This window comes from Saccostrea cucullata, unplaced genomic scaffold (assembly GCF_032062105.1).
Source record: "Saccostrea cucullata isolate Sc308-1 unplaced genomic scaffold, CSIRO_AGI_Scuc_v1 ctg15, whole genome shotgun sequence".
In the NCBI taxonomy this organism is placed as follows: domain Eukaryota; kingdom Metazoa; phylum Mollusca; class Bivalvia; order Ostreida; family Ostreidae; genus Saccostrea; species Saccostrea cuccullata.
In genome coordinates, this window is record NW_026938676.1 from 343,631 (window position 1) to 361,480 (window position 17,850).

At 34.5% G+C, this 17,850-nt stretch overlaps 2 protein-coding genes across 2 annotated transcripts in view; both read left to right on the plus strand.

The window, feature by feature from the left end:
• Positions 1 to 48: 48 nt before the first annotated feature.
• Positions 49 to 3,152, plus strand: LOC134250879 (elongation factor Tu, mitochondrial-like). The gene is made up of 2 exons (XM_062733233.1): positions 49 to 569; positions 1,966 to 3,152. Exons 1-2 carry the CDS (start codon positions 116 to 118, stop codon positions 2,955 to 2,957), a joined length of 1,446 nt encoding a protein of 481 aa, XP_062589217.1. The 5' UTR covers positions 49 to 115; the 3' UTR covers positions 2,958 to 3,152.
• Positions 3,153 to 8,361: 5,209 nt separating this feature from the next.
• The window catches only part of LOC134250867 (uncharacterized), a 29,841-nt gene continuing 20,352 nt past the window's right edge, over positions 8,362 to 17,850 (plus strand). Inside the window, exons 1-5 of the mRNA XM_062733212.1 lie at positions 8,362 to 8,452; positions 8,783 to 8,881; positions 11,309 to 11,638; positions 15,371 to 15,552; positions 17,516 to 17,687. Of these exons, the coding sequence (XP_062589196.1) occupies positions 8,362 to 8,452; positions 8,783 to 8,881; positions 11,309 to 11,638; positions 15,371 to 15,552; positions 17,516 to 17,687 (874 nt within the window). The remainder of the gene's footprint in view (positions 8,453 to 8,782; positions 8,882 to 11,308; positions 11,639 to 15,370; positions 15,553 to 17,515; positions 17,688 to 17,850) is intronic.

Sequence of the window (17,850 nt, forward strand, 5' to 3'; positions counted from 1 at the left end):
TTCGGCTATCTTGTTACTTGGTTTATCGTTTTCAACGAAAAGCGTTTGTCTAACCTTTCAAGCGTTCGGAAGACTAAGGCGCAGAAAGCACATTTTATGTAATTCAAGAACAATCATGTTGACCACACTACTGCCACTTTCCACGGCTCTTCGCCACTTCTCAACAAGACAGATTGCATTGAACAACTCCTTGATAACAAAAGTATGTGCCTGTAACGCAGTATGCTCAACCAGTTCGTTTTCGACGTCCCGAAATCGATATGCCGGGCCCCCAGTTCAGTCGACCGGTGGAAAGAAAGTTTATGTCCGAGACAAACCTGTGATGAACATAGGGACAATTGGACATGTGGATCACGGAAAAACAACCCTAACAGCAGCTATAACAAAGATTCTGTCTCAGAGCAACCAGGCTGAAATGAAGACATACGATCAAATCGACTCTACCCCCGAGGAAAAGAAAAGAGGAATCACGATAAACTCAACCATTGTGACCTACGAGACAGAAGCAAGAAAGTATGGTCATATAGACTGTCCTGGACACAAAGATTACATCAAAAACATGATAACAGGTAATGTTTGTTTTGAACATGCAAATGAAAGAACTGCCAAAAACGAATTTGCAAATGCAATGTACAGTGATGTAATCCATCCCGAATTTGCTCGATTTGAGATGACTTGAATAGTACTATTAGGTACCGCCGGTGCGTCGATTTACCCAAAAGGACCCAAAAGAACCCAAAAGGACCCAAAAGGAAATTAAGAACGACCCAAAAGGACTTGAAATAAAGAGATTAAATGGATATATAATGAATACTTTCATATTTTATTAAATTTTTGAGGGTAAAGTGCGTGTTTGGGTTGAGGTGGGAGCCCCCCCCCCCCCATCCCCAACCCCCACCCCCACCCATCCCCGAAACCATATGCCTAGGAACATGTCATTAAATAAACTTATTTCTTTATTTATCAAATATCATATAATAAGATATAATAAAACAGAAGGAGAAATAGAATAATACAGTGCAGTTTGTTAAATTCAGCTAAAAGAAATCAAAGCATATCTGACCAGATTTAATGATTGATGTGTTATAAAAGTCGTATGTTATTTCTTTAAGAAAAGTTGCAACAATATAAATGTATGTTTTTGCCAATTTTTAGGTAAATTTATAATATAATATTCATAATTTAATTCAAATTATTAATTTTCAATGTATTATAATATATTAATTCGAGTCCTTTTGATTTCATTTTGGGTCCTTTTGGGTTCCTTTTGGGTCCTTTTGGGTTCCTTTTGGGTCCTTTTGGGTAAATCGACGCACCCGGTACCGCCGCCGCATTTTTGTCGTCAATTCAGGTATATTTTCTTGCATTTAAATAATTTAATGCCATTCATCGCTATATGAATGGTATCCGATAATTTACCATGTATTTTACTCCCATTTTTGGGAAAGTGTTTGTGCTTTGAAAGATATTTTTACACACAATCTCTAACGCAGACATTGGAATGAATATTTTTTAAAATGACATTCCAAAACCATAAAGGGCTATTTGGGAACATTGTAAGGTAAGTACAGTATCAAGAATAGGAGTAAAAATGTATGCTTAATTATTGGATAACATTCTTAAAACAGGGGAAAGCTTAAATTATAAGAAATAATACCTAAAGTGAGCGACAAAAAATGTGGCGGCATAAATTGAAGGTTTTTACAATCCATAGATCTGTAGCTCTCTGCTTTTTCTGTCTGAATTTTCTCAAACAGAGAGCTACAGTTCTGCAGCTAAGCTGTTCTCTCAAAAGAGAAGCCTCTAATATACTGTATATGATAATATTTAATTTTCATTGAGCACTGCATGCACTATGAATATTTTATGCATTCACTCTTTTGAAATGCTAAGAACATGATGATAATTTACATTTACTGGTGAATGTTGAAAAATGTTAATATGTTTTGTTAATCATTTGTTTAGGAACTGCACAGATGGATGGTTGTATCTTGGTGGTCGCAGCAACTGATGGCGCCATGCCCCAGACACGAGAACACATTCTACTGGCCAAACAGATCGGTGTGGAGAAAATGGTGGTCTTTATCAACAAGGCAGATGCCTCAGATGAAGAAATGCTAGAGCTGGTGGAAATGGAAGTGAGAGAACTTTTAGCGCAGTATGGCTTTGATGCAGATGAAACCCCATTCATTAAAGGCTCTGCCCTATGTGCTCTGGAGGGCAGAGATCCAGAGATTGGAGAAAAGAAAATAAAGGAACTTCTGGACACTTGTGATGTTTACCTGCCTGTTCCATTAAGAGATTTAGACAAACCCTTCTTTCTTCCTGTGGAACATGTGATGTCCATCACAGGTCGGGGTACTGTTGTCACTGGAAAGATGCAGACAGGGGTAATAAAGAAAGGGGACGACTGTGAGGTGATAGGCTTCAACAAAATCTCCAAAGCGCAGATCATCGGGGTGGAGATGTACCGGCAAATTCTGGAGCAAGCCCAGGCCGGAGACCAGGTGGGATGCTTGATAAAAGGAGGGAAAAAAGAGGATTTGAAGAGGGGGGTCTTCGTGGTCAAACCTGGCACGTATCCAATCAGTAATCATGCTGAAGCTAAGGTGTTCTTTAGCTCAGAAAAAGAGGGAGGTCGCTCGAAAGCTTTCATGAAAAACTTTTATGGCAATATGTTTAGTTATACCTGGAACATGAATACTTACTTTGAACTTGTTGACAAGGACATGGCAATGCCTGGTGAGGATTGCAAAGTGAATGTGAAGATGCAGAAGAAGATGGGCCTAAAAACAGGTCAGAGGTTCACCATAAGGGGTAGCGGGGCCGATGGAACTGTGACCTTGGGTTACGGAGTGGTCACGGAGCTCTTGCCAGATATCAACTTTGATGACTTGCAGGCAGAACTTTTGGCTGTCAAGAAAGCAAAGAGGAAGCAGGAACAAGCTGCAGGCTAGAATTACTAGAGTTATTGAGAAATCAGAGCAAAGCAGACTTTGTATTTTATATTTCATTGTATTAACAGATGTGATGTAGAGTTTTGACCATCATTAAATGTATCATAACTTTTGTACATGTACCTACAAATATGTACTTGATGTTCATGACTACATATGTTTGTTTCATTTCGTGATAAATTATAAAATTTAAAAGATATTCTTACATTTCCTTCTTCCGAGGAGACAACTCATCATATATTCGAGATGACTACCTCAGTTTTCAGAAACTTTGTTAATTTACACATTGTTAATAAAGTATGTCAAGAATATTGAAACAATAATATAGTTGTATGAGAATGTATTCTCTGTTGAGAAAAAATGGCTTGTTTTAGGGTATTCAATGTATCAAGAAGGGATATTGAACAATTTAAATTAGTTAGAGATATGTACTGCTAGATGACTTAAACCAAATACACCTGAATGATTAGGGATAACATATTGAACATTTTTTGGAGAGTTATATGTCCTTGATAAAAGGAAGAATTTTTCCTTTAAAAATTGAAATATTTGTGGCATGTGAATTATTTTATTTCATATTTAACACAGGCTTTTGGATCGCTTGAAAAAAAATTGTGTTTTTTTCAAAACCTCAATTTTTTTTCTAAGCGATCTAAAGGCCTGTGATATTTAATAAAGAGATTTTTATGCATATTTTCACAAAGAGATTTGTATGAAGCCCAAATTACCTTTTACAATACCTTAAAGTGCATGGACACAGATTTGAAGTTAATATTTTCTGTATAATATTATGTCCTATATATTGTCCCCCGCTTGAAAAGTGGGGGATATTAATTTGGGTTTGTCCGTCCGTCCGTCCGTCCGTCCGTCTTTCTGTCTGTCTGTAACGCTTTCGTTTCCACACGATATCTCGAGAACCCTTTGAGCTTTTGCAATGAAATTTAGCATAGCAACTCCCTATGGACTAAGGAAGACCCCTATTGATTTTGAGGTCAAAAGGTCAAAGGTCAAGGTCATAAATAAGCAAATTCTGTCTGTTAAAACACTTTCGTTTCCACACGATATCTCGAGAACCATTTGAGCTATTGCAATGAAATTTTATATAGCAACTCCCTGTGGCCTAATGAAGACCCCTATTGATTTTGAGGTCAAAAGGTCAAAGTTCAAGGTCGTAAATTATACATTCTGTATGTATGTAATACTATCATTTTCGGGCGATATTTCAAGAAGATTTTGAGCTTATGCAATGTGATTTTATACCAAAACTCCCTAGGACGTCTCTCGCCCCTCTCAAAGTGCCCCGCCCCGTTTGTTTTATTAGTATTTATAGTATTACGTGTCGCTATTTTTAGCGCAGGGGGGAGAGTTATTGCGTATAAAACAGGTTCTCGGCGGACTTTATGTTCTTATTACATCTATTAGAACTGTTTAATAAAGGCTAAATAAATCAAACACCATGGATTGTGTAAAATTTTGAGAATACCGAACATGAAAACATGAATATATACATGTATGTGACTTCAATTCTGCATATACTTCACAGCTCGTAAAGCGATTCCGTGGTCTAGTGATTATGTCTCTCGCTTCAAATGTGAGAGGTCCCGGGATCGAATCTCGGTCGAACCTTTCTTTTTTTTTTGTTCTTTTTTTTTAAAATACTTTTTTTATTTTACTAAATGATAGTATTCAGCATATGAGGTTATAAAATCATCATTACAGTGTGATAAACATTCCATATAAAAAAATCTTCTATACACATAATAAAGAATAAGCAATCAAATCTTTATATGCATATTAACATACATGTATTTTATTTGCTTCAGTATACACGTATACATTTAATAATTCTACAAATTCAGTCAGGGGGAGCCGACTTTTTCCCTAAGCGGGGGACACGAATTCTCTGAATTAGCTTGTTTTAATAGCATTGTACCAAAAAATAAATAAAATCTTATTTCGTTTAAAAGTGTAAAATGCTATTAAGATATATAAGTCATAATATTATACAGAAAATATTAACTTCAAATCTGTGTCCATGCACCTTTAATATCACTTTAACTTCCAATATCCTTAAATGTAAAATTCCAGGTGCAATTAATTTGGCAATCAAACTTTTAAAAGTTACTTTAGTGGAGTATGCTACCTTGTTTGAAAATATTGGTTCAGGACCATTCTTTTATATAGGTATCAAATAATATAGCCATGAAACATTGAATACCTTAATACACTGTACTCCCTCTTAAGGGAACCATCATATTCTCAATAGAAAATATATGAGAGCTCTGATATTATAATGTCCACCTTTTATAGTGCATACTGTGTTCTAATTTAGATTCAGAAGTGTTTTTAGCTCACCTGAGCCGAAGGCTCAAGTGAGCTTTTCTGATCACATTTTGTCTGTAGTCTGTTTGTCCGTCTGTCTGTTTGTAAACTTTTCACATTTTCGACTTCTTCTCAAGAACCACTGGGCCAATTTCAGCCAAACTTGCCACAAAGCATCCTTGGGTGAAGGGGATTCAAGATTGTTCAAATGAAGGGCCACACCCTCATTCAAGGGGAGATAATTGGGAATTAATAAAAATTTGGTGGCATGGTTTAAAACTCGTCTTCTCAAGAACCACTGTGCCAGGAAAGATGAAACTTATATGGAAGCATCCTCAGGTAGTGTAGATTCAAGTTTGTTCAAATCATGACCCTCGGGGGTGAGGTGGGGCCACAATGGCCAACCAAAGTTTTACATAGAAATATATAGGAAAATTCTTTAAAAATCTTCTTCTCAAGAATGGGTCATAATTGATCATATTTATATGGAAGTATTCTCAGGTAGTGTAGATTCAAGTTTGTTCAAATCATGACCCCCGGGGGTAGGGCGGGGCCACAGTGGACGACTAAAGTTTTACATAGAAATATATAGGAAAATTCTTCAAAAAATCTTCTTCTCCAAAATAGAAAAGCTATAATTGATCATATTTTTATGGAAGCATCCTCAGATAGTGTAGATTCTAGTTTGTTCAAATTATGAGCCCCGGGGTAGGGCGGGGCCAAAATGGCCAACCAAGGTTTACATAGAAATATATAGGAAAATTCTTTAAAAATCTTCTTTGCAAGAATAGCAAAGCCATGATTGGTCATGGGACTACTTTAAGATTTAAACTTTTCAATAATAAACCAATTTCTACCATTTCCTAGCCACAGTGCTCAGGTGAGCGATGTGGCCCATGGGCCTCTCTTGTTTAGTATATATTTGAATATTATAGATATGATAACCTACAGTTTATGCATGTAGCTCAGTTGAATTTAAAAATATTTTGCATTGAGTCAAATTATTTATCCCCACCCCCAAATCTGCACTTCTATGTAGATTTTCAAGTGTAAGTGGCATAAACAAGGCATAAGAGAGTCGGTGATATCCAATTGAAGAGTCATGTGTAACAACCGCTATTGAAATAAATAACTACCACTATTGAAATAATCATTTCAATAGTGGTTGAGATTGCATTCCAATATCAAACATAGGTTGCAACTACTATTGAAATAATGTTCACTTTTGAATAAAAGCTTTCAGTACAGGTTCTGATATTGCATTTCAAACATAAATAAAGTTTTCAATAGTGATTGAAATAATGATTTCAAAAATGATTTAAATAATTATTTTGATAGTTGCTGATAATTAACCCAACACAAAAACCACATTGCAGACTTATTGAAATAACTAAACTATTAAAAAATGTAAGGAAAAATTGTTCCTTATCCTCTCCGACATTTGTAACTTTAATTGAGTTTACTATAAAAATTACTACTACTTGTTCTTCTAGAATCATTGTTTAAAACACTGTTGAAATCAATATTTATATCACTTTTGAAATGTATATTTTAATTACTATTGAAATCTTTATAACAAAAGTGAACATTATTTCAATAGTTGTTGCAACCTATGTTAGGTATTGAAATGCACTCAACCACTATTGAAATAAGTATTTCAACAGTGGTCGTATTTCAGTAGTGGTTGACACGGTCACACCTTTGTTTATTATTGAAATGCACTTTCAACCACTACTGAAATAATTGTTCTGCATCTACAACATACACTTTCTAATATCATTTTTAGCCGGGCTTATTGCTCAAAGAGCAATTGCCGGCTTATGTGATCCTGTTCAAGGCAGGATGTTAACCCAATAGTCGCCATTTTAAAGTTACGTGCAAAAATATAGTTCTTACTCTCAACCGCTTTTGAGATAATACAAACGCTAAATAAAGCAACAAAAATAAAACGAAGTTTTATCTATATAAAATAAACATTAGTAGTAATGACTTTGAAAACTTCATAAGTCAAAGAACATAGTTCATCATGGTTCATTAGCGTAAGGATTTTTGATAATCAGTGTTACCGTAGTTCTCTACACATACGAGGTAAAGCAGGAGAGGGAACCAGACTGGCCTGTTTGTTTACGTTCAGCTGCGGTACAAGATTAATTCTGATTCTGACAAAATCGGACCGTGGTATTAGGATTGAAAAACTCACTGTCAGTGTCTTATCAGTGTCTTATCATTTATATTGATAGTTTTAAAATAATTTTTTCATCAGAATATAAACGTGATTCATGTAAGAAATCCATTCTACTCTGTAAATGAGCCCGGCTCTCTGTACTTCTGAGTACTTTGATTGAAAACCGGGGGATTGGACAACCAGAGAAAAAATATCTTCTTATCAAAAAAAAAAAAAAAAAATGGAGAGAAGGCCAAATATCCTTGTGGGAAAGGGGTGTTAGTTTCCAATTTTACAACCTTATTTGGCCGTACTACTGAAAAGTGATTGAGAGGGTGATTGTGTGTTACTACACAGGCACTTGTTTCGTATACCAAAGAAGTGCCTGTGGTAACCAACCTTTCAGTAAACATTCTGAATGGGAAAAGTTGATGTTTGGAAATAGGACCAGTCTCCCTGCCCCCTCCCCCAACCCGGTTCTACGCGCCAGGGGTCGGATTTTAAATAAGACATTAAACTTGGTTATGTTAAGGTCACGGAGCGTTAACAGAGAGAAACTAAAGCTGACAAATGTACTGGCATCGCGTCATCGCCGAGAGAGAAATGGTAAAGAAGCAGGCGATCAGATCTATCATCAGCCAATTAATTTGGATTTGTGAATACATGATCAATGTACACGGTTAACTTGTTCTGGACTGATGAATCTTCTTTGGCACCACTTTCCAGGCCATTCACACTTTATTGTCGGTTGTCATTTGCACAACATTTTACAGAAAACGAATTCAAAGACACCATATTGCAGGAAATGTTAGTATTGTTAATTATAAAGTTAAATGTTCCGTTTCATTTATAAGTATCTTCTTGGTAAGAATTTAATCCATAGATCCTTCTTGCAGTGGTATAGAAACTGAATTGACAATGGGGAATAAAATGATGTTGGCGACTGTATTGAGCTGGGGACTTATAAGTGTTGGATTTACCTATATTGTGTCTGATTGGAAACAACCAGGTAAATAAAATTTCTTTGTATTTCAATACCATTCAATAAAGTTTTAACTATACTAATTATAAATATACGCATTATGTAAATCAGTTTCAGTTTGAATTGGGACAATTCAATATTTTTGCACCGTATACATACATGTATTTTGATTCTGTATTTTTCAAATTAATTTGATGAAAAATACTTTATAGCCCAACAGTTATATTATTTATATATTTAGTACTTTTATATACATGTGCATTTGCATTTATAGAAGTATCATTTGTCATATATTTTTGAACACTTAAAAAAAAAGGATTAAACGTTCTCCAACAATTAATGTGTTTTTTATTACAGTGTGTCCATTCGTTAAATGTCAGAACGATGGCGTACTTGACAGAACCACGTGCCGTTGTAACTGTCCGCCAAGATATTTTGGATATTTTTGTGAAAAAGGTAAGCATTAAAATGAATGGAATAGTGGATATCATTTTAGAATAGATTTTTATCATACAATTTGTTCAGAGCAGAACAAGTATGGACCTCTGGAAATACAATAGGTGGGATCAGGTGCTATGTAGGAGAAATCGTTCCCTGTCACACTCGCTGTGAGTGGGCAACTAGTAGTAAATCTTGGACAAATCGGTATGAAAGTAATAACATATTATTAATAGAAATTTGTATTAAAACACCATTTTCGACCTAGTGAAAGGTACTTGCAAACAAGGCCATTTCAACGATCATTGAATTTACGAAATATTTATATTAAACAAGGTCGTTGATGCCCGTGTAACACCGGCTTATTTGGTAGTAGCTTGTCTTGTGATTAATTAAGAAATTTATTGTAGAAAATTATATTTATATATATTAAAGATGCTCTTGAATATCGACAGGGATAAATGCCAAACAGGTGATAACGGCGTATTTCGACATAAATAAGGATAGATAAGAAAACACAATTTGGAGGTGTCACAAATCACAAAGTTCGTTAGTTTACAAATTTGCTTCCCTGAAATTATCCAAGTATGAGCCAGATGTGGCGGAACCTGTGGCATCTAATGGAGTTCTTGGGGAAATATCAAGTTGACTAGTAATGAAAATACTTTATGTCTAAATGTATAGAAATGCTGAATTGAAAACAACAGCACGAGATATCTTCTGATAGTGATATCGTCAATCAAATATTCCAGCATGTACTTCACAACATTTGTGGGAAGATTTAAAATGTTTTTCAATAAAATATTTTTCTTCATGACTTTATTACTAAGTATGGATATTTTCAAGGCCATTTTTATTAAATTTTTAGTTTTCTGAAATATTAAATATAGTCTACGAGTTTTGAGAAGTCATATGTGCTTTTTTTTTTTTACAGCATTTTGGAAAAGTTTAAGTTTATGAGATATATATAACTTTGAAGGGGGACTATATGCTGGATATAAAGTAGGAGAGGAAAATCCAAGTTTCCAGTCAAATATTCAGTTGTGATAATGAACATTGCATACAAAAACTATGTTCTTGACTGTGTACATGCGTTATCAGGTAGAATCCGAAATAAAGAATAAAATTTAATGATCTTCAGTCGCGTTGCCTAAAACTAAAACAGTTTGAGGCTACTTTTCTGATCAGAGAAATTTGCAAAACCTTATACAACTATCCCCCACGATAAAAGGTCTATACTTTTTTATATCAGAGACAGCTGCTTTTTCGATAAACTTGTTGGGACCTTGGGTTATTCGGTCTCATCCGAAGGACCGGTCTCCACGTCCCACAGTGGGATCCCAACCCGCGACATAAGGATCGACCCTTAACTTCGCGACTCTAGAGCAGACGCTGTAACCACTGCGTCACGCGGGCGGCGTATTTATATGAAACAGATATTATTTAAAAGGTTTTCATTAAAAAGAATACATGTATTACTGAAGTATATTTGGACTAGAATTCGACATTTTGGATGCTCATGCAGACAATACTGTTCTATTAGCGGCCCGTTCTGTGTTATACATGAAATATCCGGACATTCATTCTCATAATCTCTTAAACCTGTCATTAAATTCCTGATCCATGTACTCTATCATGGCATTAAAAATGCCATCCCATCAGTCTCACATCTCTCTCACTCACAAGAATATTAACAGCCTTGCCTGAAGTCGTCATTTAGCAAGTTCTAGGGTCGATACATTGACCTTAAAGGTACTTGGACACAGATTTGAAGTTAATATTTTCTCTATAATATTACGACTTATATATTTTAATAGCATTTCACACAAAAATTAATTAAAAATCTTATTTCATTTAGAAGTTATTAAAACTTCAAATAATGCAAGGATGTGTCAATCAAACCCGCCAGAAAATTTGAAGTTTTAATAACTTTAAAATGAAATAAGATTTTTAATTAATTTTTGTGTGAAATGCTATTAAAATATATAATTCGTGATATTATAGAGAAAATATTAACTTCAAATCTGTGTCCAAGTACCTTAAATTATAACAACCCATCATTAGGTCAGATGCTGCATCATCATGACAGAAGTTTTTTCATACTTATTGTCAGGACATTATTTACACACTGCGAATTCCACGGATTTTCCGTTTATCCGATTATAAGAAGGAGCAAACGACAGGTATAAAGAGTCTATAGGGGATGTTTTCTCCTCCATGGCACCTGATTCCGTCTCTGTAGTTTTTGGAGGTCTGTGTTTGCTCTGCCCCCGATCTACCTTGAACTTGAATTCTGTACGTTTTTTCTCTCCATATTTCATATTTCACTGTATATATTTAGCTAAAAATTTCCCCATATTTTTAAAAATTAAATCCTGAATTCAAAGGATTCAAATCTTTTAAAGACTGGTTTTACACAGTGTTTGTGAATCTCATTTCTTACAGTTAAATTGAGAACGAAATGGCCAGACGGGACATATGCCCTCCCTGCCTCAATGTTTGGTTGTCCTGAGACTGAGGACAGGGACTGGACCTTATCTTACATTAACCTGACTCTCCCCGACTCCGCCCAACGACAGTACTGGAACACTAAAGACCCAGACCTCCTCAATGGCATCATAGAGCCAAACATACTGGGACCGTACTATTATCGTGCTATTCAAATGAACTTTTGTGTGAAAAATCTAGCATATTTTGATGATGAGAACAATGATACAACTAAGGAATGGCCGAAAGGTGAATATTGCATATACAACCTCAACGAGTGTCCTCAAGGTAAGAAAATTCGTGATTTTATTTCCATTTGGAATTCAATAGAATATACAACATATATCATTGAGGCACGTTTTTGTGCAACTCACTTTGTTAAAAGTTAAGAGAAACACTTATTTATAACAGTGGCGGATCCAGAAGTTCATGTGGGGGGGTTTTGAGGCCCGAAGGGGGAGGGCATGGGAGGGGGTGTCCCCCGAGAAAATTTTGTTTTAAATGGTTCTAAATGGTGCATTTTCCAGCATTTTGGGGGTACTTTTTGTAGCTTTTTTTAAAGACCGATCATCACAATTTTTTTAATAAAATGTTTTCAATTTAATTTAACTTTAATACAAGACTTTAGATTTTGCTTAAAAAAAATGTTAAATCTGACAATTTTAGGAATGCAAGCAGTTGACTTCAAGTTGTCTCAGTTTACTTTAAATGCACCTACAATTAATTTGGTCCTATGTCAAGCTGACTTCCAAGATACAACTAATGTGCAAAATTTTTAAACACTAAAAAAAATTAAAAATTGAATCATTTTCAGAATCACTGACTAGTGCTTTTCAACTTACTTGAGTATATACTGTCAATATGATTTGGAATATAAACACACGTGTATACAATTAATGAAATTTCAAACTCTCTTAACTGAAGAAAAAATTTACATAACTGGAGAATCTGTCAAAACTAGAGGGGTTTGCTAAGCCAACCTGGTTTTGTAAAAAAAAAATATATTAATTTAATTTTAAAAACGGTAAAAAAAAAACCCTGAATAATAGTTTATTCATAGTTTAAAAATCATGCATTTTATCAGCAAAAGAATATTACTGAGCAGCACCGTAACTATGCAGTTTTCTGTTGTTGGTACCTAACTACATTGTACTGTGATCTTGTGACTTCACTAGATGCACGATCTCTGAGGCACTCTCTCTGTTGATTACATGTGTATTGTGTGCGTTCAAGCGGAAAGTGATTTCCTGTTATGTAGTGGATGTATATTTCACAGTTGTACAAACAAAGGGTTTATGTTTATTAGAGTCTTATCAATGCAACAAAATGATAAAATGACACTTGTAAAAAAAAAAAAATCAATGAGCGGGGGGGGGGGGGTCCCGAAACCCCCCCCCTCCTGAATCCGCCCTTGTTATAAGTTAAAAAAGTTTTTCTTCAGTAGTGTGGAATGTCGATCTTTATCAATACATGTAGGTAGGTAGTTTAAGTACCCGTGTCTTTATCAAACTGGTGATTACAAATCAACGAACTTTTTTCGTTACCTTAACGACCCAATTTTTTTACAATACGGTTACCGGAGGAGGGGGAGTGGTCGAAGTAACGGTGGTGTTATTTACCTGGAGACCCCCAATACCCAAGATGTCAAAAATCTGTGTACACGTAGCAGTACACAGGAAATCTGTGTTTGGTAATCAGGGTCAACATTACGTGTTTTGTGTCTAGTTTTGAGTGAAACTACGTAAAATAATTATTTTAATATGAACTTTATTTTGTAAACTAACCGCATTCATCGTAATATTTTGAATGGGAAAAGAAATATAAAGATATACGTTTTATAAAATGTTTTCGTTAAATTAAAGAAAAAATCACGACTAAAAACTTCGAAGAAATAACGTTTATTTTTTTAAATCTTCAATAAAAGAAATCACCATAATAAAAAAGTCGTGCATGTGAACATTTACCACAATTGGATTTAAAAAAAAAAAAAAAAATTCTGGCCAACAATTTCCAAAATATTCAATATTTTCGATTGTTCGTGTGTTAACAAAATTTATTGTTAGAAATATTTCTCTTCAGAATCGATCACTATTAATTATCTTCACCTTTTCATTACGTATATAGACAGACGCTAGAGGAAATTCGAGTATTAATTCTGACATAAATTTCTGTACTACATCGTGCATATTCATCATCGTAGCCTTTGTACAAAACAAAACATCTTTTGTAAACTATATGACGATAATGCTGAATATTTTTCTGATATCCCATTTCTTAAAAATAATTTTAATCGTCGGACGTCCAATGATTACGGCAAATTGAGCCTGTTTCTGTGGACGGTCTTTTTTTCTACAGGTTTCGTGGACGATAAAACACTTACAAGTAACAAACAGCAGTGAAGATAGAAAGGAAATATCTTATGATGTCAATGTTTTAATGTTTTAATAATATAAGTACTTTCAATTATTTTTTGTAATAAAATTCAAACGTATGGAGTTTTCTAACCCGCGTGTATATACAAGTATATATGCAGTTTGAATAACAATTTCAGTAGGCCTAATACAGATTTTTGCATGATTAGGAATTACTTGGCTTGGGAAACATAAGCATTGACAGATCAGGTTTTAATTTACAAGATCATCTAAAATACCGGTTTATATGTGGAATTAATTTTAAACTGTTATGACTTAATATCACAAATCCTTGTGAATTCGTATGATATGAAAAGTGAATTCCCCCAAATACTGAAAACTTTTATATATCTCCTAAAATTAATATCAAGGTGCGCTATGTAAAATTTCGGCGGCCATTTTGAAGTGGCGAATAATTATGTCCCTTGACTGTAGTTTAGTTTCTTCAGTTTAGAAATACAATTATCATTATCTTGTGATTTATTTTAAACAGATTTTAAGTACATGTATTTTAAAATAGGTATTAAAGGACAACACTTGGAAGATATATATTTTGATAACAAGAGCCTGTTTTTGAAATAAAAATGAGAAAACTATAAAAGAGATATGTGCTGAAATACACCGATTAATCGATTGTTTAAATCTCCAATCGATTGTCTAAAATCGACAGCCTTTCCGACCGATCATCGATTATAAATCGATCATCGTGACAACACTACAAGGCGGGTACATGAAAGAGTTTGGCGTGCGACGAGGCAATTGTCTTCAAAACATGCAAACTCAGATTATCAGGTAGCACAGGTAGCTGATCTGTCAATCAAATCAAAAGCTATTGTTTTTTTAATGATTGACAGGCGGTAAATTATTGATCTTGAATCAGGAAGATTTGGGGGGCGTTAACATAAAATTGGGTGTTTAAGCATGAAATCAAAATTGCCACAGAGTAGATCTGACACATCTATTTCATATTTGGATATTTTACTAGAAAAAAATAAAAATGATAATTTGATAACAAATTTTTCAGTTTATAATAAACGTAATGACATAAACTTTTTCAGTCGTCAACTTCCCTTACTTATCCAGCAAAATACACGTTACTTTATCACCTGCATATATACAGGGTTTATATCTCTCAGTTGATTCAATACGCAAGATCATGTTCTAATTTGCGTATGAACAATTTCTAAGAAGAGGAAAATTATTGACAAACAAGTTGCTGAAACAAGAATATCACCAGAGGATCTCGGTAAAATTCATCATTTTGCAAGTTCTATAGTCGATACAATGACTTTGTCAGTAACTATTAGACTATTATTTACTGAACTTTCGACGGATTTCCCCGTTATTTTCTGGTCATGACAAGGAGCACACGGCAGATGTTACCGGTCAGCAGGGGATGCTTACTCCTCCATGGCACCTGATCTCACCTGTAATGTTTTGTAGGTCCGAGTTTGCTCTGCTCCTGATATGTATATTGTTTAATGTACCTTTTAGCTAGAACGCTGTTCTTTATCTCAATGTATTTCACTGAATATTATTCTTTGATAAAAGGGTCCATCATACAGATTTGCCATCCAAACAGCAAGTATGTCAATAATTCCAATTTTAGGGTTTTCTAATGGCAGCTTGACAATATCCGGTTATCAGTTTACACATCAAGATATAGGGGGCGTTATTCCAGGGGAGACCGGAAGCAACATGAGTCTGATGCTGAAGTTTTGTTGTAGAGAAGATGGAGATTACCGGACATCAATAAAACTACCATCAGAATTCCCGTTTGTTCTGTTTCAGGTATACCCTTTTAAAATACTTTTTATCAACTATTTAAAATCAAATGAAAATAACTGATTGATTAAACTATCAAAACCTTTAAGAAATTTTTAAACTTCTTTTGTTACCTTCATATATACTAAGATGTATTTGAAATATATGAGGTATGATGAAATTGATTGTATTTTAAGATTCGATCAATTGATTTTAAATTGTATTTGTGATGTCTGCAAATCAGAGCGATATGCTCAAGAGGTGGAAGAGGTGGAAGAGCACACAGCGGGTGTGACCGGTCGACAGGGGGTGCTCACTCCTCCACTGCACCTGATCCAACCTCTGATGTTTAAGATGTCCATGTTTGCTCTGCTCCTATTTTGTATTGTTTTATGGACTTTTGATCTTGAATACTGTTCGTTATCTCTATATATTTACATCCACTGAATAATTTCTCCTTTATTTCTTAAGAAAACCCATTGCGTTAATCACTGCATGAACTACATTAGCCATGTCGCCTGTACAGATTTCTTGATTAATGGCTGTTCCATCAATGAAACATATAAAGATGTTCGCATCATTAATACAATAATTAAACTTTTTAATCCTTCTTTAAATGATTATTTAAACAGATATAAAAATAAACAAGAAATTGTCTTTCTTTGTTTGTTATTACTGGAATTAACGGTTACGCGGGTTATGTACTTTTTCTGCAACAGCTGCTTCCATTAATTCCAGTAATAACAAACAAAGAAAGCATTTTATTGTTTAAATGTCCATTCAGAACTTCGTTTACCAAAATATAAAACAAATTTATTCAAAAATTCTTTACAATATTCAGGGGTTATTATCTGGAATGAGTTGCCTATTAGTATTAGGAATTCCCAATCCCTTGCAATATTTAAAAGTAGTGTTGAAAATTTTTTACTTTATATGAAACGTACTGGTTCTACATGAAATTTATGTTTTCCTTTCTTTTCAATGAAATGCCAATATTTAATTTATTCTGCTGTAACAAAGTGTTTGTATTTTATTGTTTCATGTTTGTAATTATTGTCTTAATGTATAAAACATTGTATATATGTTATAAAGAAGGCCCTGAGGAAGACTAGTGCTTGCACTAATCGGGTTACCTTCTATAAATAAAGTATTATCATTATTATTATTAAGAAAGGCATTGGGGACAGACATACAACTACATGTGAATAATAATAGCGAGCGCAGCGAGCGTCGCGAAGCGACGCTCGCGAAGCGAGCTCAATAGACTAACGTGTAAGAACAGAGGAAATTCGGATTGAAATCTGTACATACGTCAGCCAAATTTCTCTGTGCAACATTCCCAGAATTCCTGCACTACCCAATGTCCTTTGCGCGAATATTGCCGAATAAATAAATAAATAATAACGTAATGCATATATCAGGCTTTCAGTTTGTAGAAATCTTTCAAAGAAACAAGAAATAACTCTGCAATGTCTTTCGACAAAATTGCACTAGTTCTATAGTTTCAAACAGATAAGCTCCGACGAGCTTTGTGACGTCGTATGACGTCACAGCTAGTCGAGATGTCTCGTGCGGCTTGACGTTCGAAGTGGCTGATCTGAAGTGTTTTTGATGGTACAACTGCGCTCGCCCCAACGGTCACACCGTAAAACATATTAATTTGATAATCGTGAAAACTTCATAATTTCAATCGTCAATTTCCCTTACTTGTGTATCTATATACTAGTACCATTATCAGATATACACATGTACTGTATATGGAGTTTTTGTCGCCAAGTTTATTATATTTGCACGTCTTCATGGACATCTACAAACGGATACTGGTATTATAAATTCTGCAAACCACCACATTTGCATGGCTGTTGTACTATTTCTAACTTTATTTCAGATTCATGTACATGTATTGTATTTTATCGGATTATAGATTACCTAGTATAAATCAAATAGCAGTTCAAAAGGATTGTCCGTTATACTACACCCTATTTTGTAGAGTATGTCAGCTGATGGCTGCCAGGAAGTGACGTCAATGATCACTCAGCGGGATTATTTTTACATGACCAATGAACACGACGATTGGCAGTTTGAAGGGACGTTGCCTATGTTTAATAGAACAGCAATAAATGGTTCTATAGGCGTGGCATATTGTTATTACGAACCATATGGTACTAGTAACTATTCTTAAATCTTGATATACAGTGTACTTATGTATTAAGTATGGTTTCCCATTCTTGATGAGGTTTCATAAAAAATTGACAATCAAGTCAGAGTTTAATTACTGGGTATTTTAATCTTCTCCTTTTTTATAATACTAGTATTATATTCAAT